Source organism: Salvelinus sp. IW2-2015, linkage group LG30 (assembly GCF_002910315.2).
Source record: "Salvelinus sp. IW2-2015 linkage group LG30, ASM291031v2, whole genome shotgun sequence".
In the NCBI taxonomy this organism is placed as follows: Eukaryota; Metazoa; Chordata; class Actinopteri; order Salmoniformes; family Salmonidae; genus Salvelinus; species Salvelinus sp. IW2-2015.
The window spans coordinates 9,949,929-9,959,155 of NC_036869.1; the positions used below are offsets into that span (position 1 = coordinate 9,949,929).

At 45.2% G+C, this 9,227-nt stretch overlaps 2 protein-coding genes across 2 annotated transcripts in view; one reads left to right on the forward strand and one right to left on the reverse strand.

Moving 5' to 3' along the window:
- Positions 1-8,413, reverse strand: part of LOC139023253 (serine/threonine-protein kinase DCLK1-like) — a 61,230-nt gene extending 52,817 nt beyond the window's left edge. Inside the window, exon 1 of the mRNA XM_070435997.1 lies at positions 8,339-8,413. Coding sequence (XP_070292098.1) covers positions 8,339-8,413 — 75 coding nt within the window. The remainder of the gene's footprint in view (positions 1-8,338) is intronic.
- The window catches only part of foxo6b (forkhead box O6 b), an 89,241-nt gene that overhangs the window by 54,805 nt on the left and 25,209 nt on the right, over positions 1-9,227 (forward strand). The window lies entirely within an intron of this gene.

Sequence of the window (9,227 nt, forward strand, 5' to 3'; positions counted from 1 at the left end):
GATTATGTCGTCTTTTATGGTCGTCTTGTCTGTTGCCGATGATCGGTTCCGTGCTGTCTGTCTGTTCTGCTGTGCTGTCTGTTAGCCACGACACTGTTCTGCTGGGGTCTTTCTGTTGCCATGTCGTTGTCTTTGTCTGTCTGCTGTCTGTCGTCGGTATGCCATGTATCTGTTTTGCTACGTGTCTTCTCTGTCTGTCGGTTGGTCTCGTCTGTAGCACAGTGCTTCTCGTTTGCCTGTCGTTGGCATATCTGCTTGTGCTTTTGTCTTGTCCACGTGTTCTGGTCTGTCGGTCTGCGCTGGTCTGTCTGTAGCCACGACTGTTGTCTGCTGTCTGTCTGTTGCCATGATCGTGTATGTCTTTTCTGTCTGTCTGCTAGTCTGTCTGCAGCCACGACAGTTCTGTCTGTCTATCTGCTGTCTGTCGTGTTGCCCATGTCGTGTTCTGTCTGTCTGTCATGGGTCTGTCTGTCTGTCTGCTGGTCTGTCTTGTAGCCACGAACAGTGTCTGTCTGTTGTCTGCTGCTTGCGGTCTGTCTGTAGGCCACGGTAGTTTCTGTCTGTCTGTCTTGTCTGTCTGTTTGGTCTGTCTGTAAGCCACGGGATGTCTGTCTGTCGGTCTGCTTGTCTGTCTGTTGCCATGATCTGTCTGTCTGTCTGTCTGCGTCTGTCTGTCTGTCTGCTGGTCTGTCTGCAGCCACGACAGTACTGTCTGTCTATCTGCTGGTCTGTTGTTGCCATGTCGTGAGTTTCTGTCTGTCTGTTCTGTCTCTGTCCGTTCTGTAGCCACTGACAGATTGTCTGTCTGTCTGTCTGCTAGTTCTGTCTGGCAGCCCACGACAGTCTGTCTGTCGTTTGCTGGTCTGTCTTATTGCCATGAATCGTTGTATGGCTGTCTCTTGTCATGTTCTGATAGCCACGTGTAGTGTCCGTCCTGTCTTGTCTGTTGGGTCTGTCTTAGCCACGTAGTGTCTTGGTCTGGTCTGTCTGTCTGGCTGTCTTCTTAGCCACGACAGTTGTCTTGTCTGTCTGTCTGCTGGTCTGTCTGTTGCCATTATCGTGTCTGTTGTCTCTGCGTCTAGTCTGTAGCCACGGTAGTGTCTGTCTGTCTGTCTGTCTGTCTTGTCTGTCTGGTGTCGTGCCTGTCTGTCTGCTTCTGTCTGTCTGTAGCCACGGGTAGTGTCTGGTCTGTCTGTAGCCACGACAGTGTCTGTCTGTCTGTCTGCTGGTCTGTTCTGTGCCACGGATAGTGTCTGTCCTGTCTGTCGTCTGTCTGTCTGTTCTGTCTGTCTGGCTGTCTGTCTGTCTGTCTGTTCGTTGTCTGTGCTGTCTGTCGTTCTGGTCTGTCAGCCAGCGACAGTGTTCTGTCTGTCTGTCTGCTGGTTGTCTGTAGCCACGTGTGACGTGGTTGTTCTGTCTGTCTGTCTTGTCTGTCTGTCTGTCTGTCTGTCTTGTCTGTCTGTCGTCTGTAGCCACGGTAGTGTCTGTCTGTCTGTCTGTCTGTCTGTCTGTAGCCACGGTAGTGTCTGTCTGTCTGTCTGTAGCCACGACAGTGTCTGTCTGTCTGTCTTGCTGGTCTGTCTGTAGCCACGGGTAGTGTCTGTTTGTTCTGTTTTGTTTTGAAGTTACAAAAAGGACTCATTATAGAACCAGCCAACACTCCCAGTAGTTGCCATTGGCAGCACTAGGAATCAGGAGAGAAGGGGGAGAAAATGGGAGGAGAAGGGGGGGAGAGAATGGGGGAGAGAAGGGGAGCCGTGGTTTGGTGTTTGTAAATTAGTTTCACATCTCTCTATCATTTTCACCCCTCCTTGCTCTCTCCATCTCTCTGTCTACCCTACTTCTCCTCCTCCTCTGCCTCTCCATCTCTCTGTCTACCCTCCTCTCTCCTCTCTTCTCCTCCCTGCTCTCTCATCTCTTGTCTACCCTCTTCCTCCTCTGCTCTCTTACCATTCTCTGTCTACTCCCCTCTCTCCTCCTCGCCTCCTACCTCCTCCTCTTGCTCTCTCCATCTCTTTGTCTACCCTCCTCCTCCTCCTCTGCTCTCTCCATCTCTCTGTCTACCCTCTCTCTCCTCTCTGCTCCTCCTCGCCCTCTGCTCTCTCCATCTCTTTGTCTACCCTCCTCCTCCTCCTCTGCTCTCTCCATCTCTCTGTCTACCCTCTCCTCCTCCTCCTCTGCTCTCTCCATCTCTCTGTCTACCCTCCTCTCTCCTCTCTCCTCCTCCTCTGCTTCTCTCCCTCTCTCTGTCTACCCTCCTCTCTCCTCTCTCTCCTCCTCCTCCTCTGCTCTCTCCCTCTCTCTGTCTACCCTCCTCTCTCCTCTCTTCTCCTCCTCCTCCTCCTGCTCTCTCCCTCTCTCTGTCTACCCTCCTCTCTCCTCTCTCCTCCTCCTCTGCTCTCTCCATCTCTTTGTCTACCCTCCTCTCTTCTCCTCCTCCTCTCCCTCTCTCTGTTACCTTCTTGTCTTCTCCTCCTCTCTCCCTGTCTTCTGTCCTCTCTCTAGTTGTGGTTACACCTTACATTAACATGTGGTTGTGTCATCTGATCAAGATGATCTGATCACTATCTGATGGAGATTTGTTGCGTCTACACATGGTAATAAAACATGTCTCTTATGAACCCACTGTGTCCATATTATGACCAGATTCACTGGTCTCTCCCTGTATGCAAATTGAACCAACCTCCTTATTGACACAAACTGTAGGCCCAGGTGGATTGGCTGTTTTTAGGCGGGTCTTAAGAAGAATTAACGTAGCAAAACGGTTCATTTTGAAGAACCTCTAACATGACAACCTATAGCAAGACACATTGTCAAATTATGAAAATGGATAAACGCGACAATGGATAAAAAGTGCAAAAGAGCACACATGTGAAGCAAATACTATGTCTTTATAAAATAATAAATACCATGTCTTTATAAAGGAATAAATACTGTCTTTATAAAATAATACCTACTATGGCTTTATAGAGGAATAAATACTGTCTTTTTAAAATAATAAATACTATGTATTTTTGAAATAATAAATACTGTTTAAAAAAAATAATAAATACTGTCTTATTAAAGGAATAACTACTCTCTTATTAAATGAATAAATAATTTCTTATTAAATAAATAAATAAATACTGTCTTTATAAAGGAATAAATACTGTCTTTATAAAGGAATAAATACTGTCTTTATAAAGGAATAAATACTATGTTTTTTAAAGGAATAAATACTCTCTTTATAAAGGAATAAATACTCCATTATTAAATTAATAAATACTATGTCTTATTAAAGGAATACATACTGTCTTTATAAAGGAATAAATAATGTGTTTATAAAGGAATAAATACTATGGCTTTATAAAGGAATAAATACTGTTTTTATAAAATAATAAATACTATGTTTTTATAAAGAAATACATACTGCCTTTATAAAGGAATAAATACTGTATTGTTAATATAATACATACCATGTCTTTTTGAAATAATAAATACTGTCTTATTAAAGGAATAAATACTCTCTTATTAAATAAATCAGCTCTTATTAAATGAATAAATACTGTATTTATAAAGGAATAAATACTGTCTTTATAAAGGAATAAATACTCTCTTAATAAAGGAATAAATACTATGTCTTTATAAAGGAATAAATACTGTTTTTATAAAATAATAAATACTATGTCTTTATAAAGGAATAAATACTATGTCTTTATAAAGGAATAAATACTATGTTTTTATAAAGAAATACATACTGCCTTTATAAAGGAATACATACTGTCTTTATAAAATAATAAATACTATGTCTTTATAAAGGAATAAATACTATGGCTTTATAAAATAATACATACTATGGCTTTATAAAATAATAAATACTATGTCTTTATAAAGGAAGCAATACTATGACATTATAAAGGAATAAATACCGTAGACCGCCCGCCATTTGCATAACGCCCACACAGATCCACAGATGATGCAATCTCTATTGCCCTCCACACTCCCCTTTCCCACCTGGACAAAAGGAACATCTATGTGAGAATAATATTCATTGACTACAGCTCAACGTTTAACACCATAGTTCCCTCAAAGCTCATCACTAAGCTAAAGACCCTGGGACCTAAAACAGCCTCTTCTGCAACTGGATCCTGGACTTCCTGACGGGCCGCCCCCAGGTGGAGGGTAGGTAACAACACCTCTGCCACGCTGATCCTCAACACGGGGCCCTCTCAGGGTGCATGCTTAGTCCCCTCCTGTACTCCCTGTTCACCAATGACTGCATGGCCAAGCACGACTCCAACACCATCATAATTTGCCGATGCAAAAACAGTGATAGCCTGAACACCAACAATGATGAGACAGCCTATAGGCAGGAGATCAAAGACCTGGCCAGTGTGGTGCTCGGATAACAACCTTTCCCTCCAACGTGATCAAGACAAAGGAGATGATTGTGACTGCAGGAAAGGAGGACTGAGCACGCCCCCATTCTTATCGACGGGCTGCAGTGGAGGCAGTTGAGAGCTTCAAGTTCCTCGGTGTCCACATCACCAACAAAATTATCACCAAACACACCAAGACAGTCGTGAAGAAGGCACGACAAAGACTCTTTTTGGCATGGGTTCTCAGAGCCTCAAAAGGTTCTACAGCTCACCATCGACAGCATCCTGACTGGTTGCATCACTGCCTGGTATGGCAACTGCTCTCCCTCAGACCGCAAGGCATACAGAGGGGAGTGCGTACGCCCAGTACATCACTGGGGCTAAGCTCATGCCATCCAGACCTCTATACCAGGCAGAGTCAAAGGAAGGCCCAAAAATTGTCAAAGAATAGTCATAGACTGTTCTCTCTGCTACAGCACGGCAAGCGGTACCGGAGCCGCAAGTCTAGGTCAAAAAGCTTCTACCCCAAGCCATAAGACTCCTGAACTGCTAATCAAATGGCTACCCAGACTATTTGCATTGTCCCCCCCCCTCTTTTACACTGCTGTACTCTCTGTATTATCTATGCATAGTCACTTTAATAAATCCACCTACATGTACATATACCTCAATTACCTCGACTAACCAGTGCCCCGCACATTGACTCTTGTACCGGTACCCCCTGTATATAGTCTCCACATTGACTCTGTACCGGTACCCCCTGTATATAGCGTCCACATTGACTCTGTACCGGTACCCCCTGTATATAGCCTCCACATTGACTCTGTACCGGTAACCCCTGTATATAGCCTCCACATTGACTCTGTACCGGTTACCCCCTGTATATAGCCTCCACATTGATTCTGTACTGGTACCCCTGATATAGCCTCCACATTGACTCTGTACTGGTACCCCCTGTATATAGCCTCCACATTGACTCTGTACCGGTACCCCCTGTATATAGCCTCCACATTGACTCTGTACCGGTACCCCTGTATATAGCCTCCACATTGACTCTGTACCGGTATCCCCCTGTGTATAGCCTCGCTATTGTTACTTTACTGCTGCTGTTAATGATATATAATATATATATATATTAGAAACCAGTGAGTCAGTTAGCCAGTCAGTCAGTGAGTCAGTCAGTGAGTCTGTCAATCAGTCAGTGAGTCAGTCAGTGAGGCAGTCAGTCAGTCAGTGAGTTAGTCGGTGAGTCTGTCAATCAGTCAGTGAGTCAGTCAGTGAGGCAGTCAGTCAGTCATCAGTCATCAGTGAGTAGTCGGAGTCAGTCAGTGAGTGAGTCAGTCAGTAGTCAGTCAGTCAATCATCAGTGAGTTAGTCGGTGAGTCAGTGGGTGAGTCAGTCAGTGAGTCAGTCAGTCAGCCAGTCAGTCAGTGAGTCAGTCAGTGAGTCAGTCAATCAGTCAGTGAGTCAGTCAGTGAGGCAGTCAGTCAGTCAGTGAGTAGTCAGTGAGTCATTGAGTGAGTCAGTCAGTCAGTCAATCAGTCAGTGAGCAGTCAGTCAGTCAATCAGTCAGTGAGTCAGTGAGTGATTCAGTCAGCGAGTCAGTCAGTGAGTCAGTCAGTCAGTGGTAAGATATTTTATCAAGGTTTAAGATAAATGATTAAATAATTCTACCCAGAAGCTTAACCATTAGGATTAGAGGTTATGTAGCATGTACAGGGAGAAAAGGAATGTCTGTGTGTACCTAAAGAAAACTAAGTGGATCATTAACCTATGTTTGAAACGACTAAGCTATAACTCTGTGGAGATAAGGGAAGACAGCAAAAAAAAACTCTAGGTTTTCCGTATCTGGGGGGGGGGACTGGAACTGTCAGCTAAATGGTAATAAACTGTGGTGAGAATTCAGGAGATAATCCAGATATTGTGTGTATGTATGTGCGTTAGTAATAGAAGGGATAAAAAGAACGGTTTTGTATATGCACGTCAGAGATCTCTCGAGAATAATGCTATTGATTAATTTGGTGGCTGGTCTTTGTCTATTTTATGCAAATAAGGATCTTACAAATTCTTAGAAACGGACAGAGTGGTTGCTTTATTATAATTCAATTGGTTAACGAACATTTAGGAAACGATTTCCTTCAACAGTCAGTCAGTCCAGTCAGTCAGTCAGTTAGTCAGTTAGTCAGTTAGTCAGCGCTGCTGACTGTGAATCAGTCACTGAGTGAATCAGTCACTGAGTCAGTCAGTCAGTCAGTCAGGGAGTAGGTCAGTCATATGAAAAACACAACTCTTAGTTGCTCTGCAGAGAGGCAATCTAGCTACACTTAGGGAACAAAATACTGTTGCTATGGAAACTATTCCAAAGAAGCAGCGCTTATGACACTTCCAGCGAGCCCAGAACGCCCATATAAGGACATACTGTATATCCTTCCTCTCTCCAGGTTGGGAGAGCTAGGGGTTCAGCCTACTGTTTTCTTCTCCTCAGAGATGGAAGGATAAAGAGAGAGAAGAGGAGAGAGAGAGAACAGAGAGAGTGCCAGAGAGGGAGAAGTAGTGCAGGCAGTTTAGTCGATAGAGGTCTGGAGAGAGGTGCTGCAACAGACGAGAAACAGAGAGAGTGAAAGAGAGGGAGAGAGAGAGAAGTGAGTGCAGGTAGATTAGTCGATAGATGTCTGGAGAGAGTGTGCTCAACAGAGCAGGAAAACAGAGAGAGTGAGAGAAGAGGGAGAGAGAAGGATGCGTCCATCAGACAGAGAAACAGAGAGAGAGTGTAAAGAGAGGTGAGCACGGAGAGAGGTGCTAAACAGAGCCAAGAGACAAGAAAGAGAAGAGGATAAGAGAGGGAGAGAGAGAGGTGCTCACAAGACAGAGAAACAGAGAGAGTGAAAGAGAGGGAGAGGAGGAGGGTGCTACCAGAACAGAAGAAAGACATTAAGACTGAGTGAGGTGTGAAAGAAAGAGGAGAGAGTACAGAGGTGCGACACACACGACTCTGAGAGAAAAATACAGCAGAATGCGCGACAGGTAACACCATACTGACGAATTGGATGTCTATCAAATAACTGACAGTATTGAGAAGCTAGCGAGACGTTAAGCGTGAGATCAAGAAAGAGAGCATGTACGATAAGCCTCTGTAAACACTCATCTCTTTCTCCGTCTCCGAGAAGAAACAGTGATTGATAGCGCGAAATACGTAGAGACTGTCAGAGCAGCAGCTATCAAAACTCTCATGCTAGACCAACGTGGATCTGACTCTCCATACAGTGAAAGTATCTCACTAGTGGTCTGCACCATTGTCAATCAACCCTCATCTGTTTACTACCTCGTATCTTTATTCTGTGCGTGCAAAACACCCCAGCTTACACATTGTGCATGGTTCGACAACTTCCCGCTAATTTATCGCCCTGCTCGTGATAAGTCGTGACTTGCCAAACACATTACTATCTCTGCTGTTCTCTGTGTTGTTGCCAGTTCGTATTTGTTTTCATCAAGGCCTACCATCGTGTTTCCCCTCAGTTCCTGTTCCTCGATTATTCCTGTTTTCTAGTTTTCCAGGTTTTGACCTTTTCTGCCTAACCACCCTGAGCCTCCCTGCCGCCCTGTACCTTTTACCCACCTATCTGGATTACTGACCCCTGCTGTGCCCTTACCTGTCTTTTGCCTGCCACTGTTCGATATATATAAACTGTTGTTAATTTGACGTTGTGTCTGCATCTGGGTCTTACCTATGAAACGTTGCATAGTGACAAGTACTGGCCATGACTGACCCAGACTCCACCAAGCCAGCCGAGAATCGCAGCTCTGTTCCGCAGAGAGATGATTCGCGAACCACAGTATAGCGAAAGCTATTTAAATGGAAAACTTCATCGCGCGCCTTAGGAGAGGGGTGTCACATCCGGTTTCAGAGCTTCCGACTCTCATGACATCGGTCATCATGTCCCGACCTGATCTGCTGTGCGACCTCCTCTTTCTGCGCGTACCTCCGCTGACTTGATGTTGTTGTGACTGAGGAAGATCTCCCACGGAGTCGCAATGGACGCTGTGTTCACGCGCATAGCGTTTCTTGAGTCACCAGCGCCAATCCATCTGACAATCTGTGCAGTGCCTAAGAATCTCTTCGACTCAGTGTGCTGTGCTGCAGAACCGAGCTAGGGGAGAAGAGAGCGCTAATGTGGTTTCCTTTGTGGCGAGAAGAGCACGCATGGACGTCAGCTTCGTCGCAAGACGTACGGCCCGGGTTCTCTGTCGCGGTCAGTCTAAAATGCCAGTTCAGTACTATCACGTTTCATAAGCAACATGGAGAGAATGACTAGGCCCAGAATGCAGATCAACGTTCACAATTCTACAACCAGTTGTATGAAGTGACGGAAACGCATGGACTCAGGGCAAAAGACAGGTCGTAAGGACATAGCAGGGGTCAGTAATCCAGATAGGTGGAGGAGGGGAGCGTAAAGTAGAGGGCGGCAGGAGGCTCGAGAGGGCAGCGTAGGCAGAAAAGGTCAAAACCTGGAAAAACTAGAAAGACAGGGGAATAATCGAGGAACAGGAACTGAGGGGAAAACGATGGTAGGCTTGATGAAAGCAAAGACCAACTGGCGAGACAACAAACAGAAGAACACAGGTGAATAAAATACACACGGCGATATGACATGGGGGAATGATGGGCGAACACCTGGGAGGGGTGTTCTCTCCAGAGAGCGCAACACACTCTCTGGGCCATCCCAACTAACACAGAGGAGTTGAAACAGTCTTAACTAGGGTGTGGAACAATGGAAATAGAGTTCTTTTGTATTTCTCTCGCCTCCTGCCTGTTGATAGCACCTCTCTCTCTCTTTTCACTTCTCTGTTTCTCTGTCTGTATGTAGCACC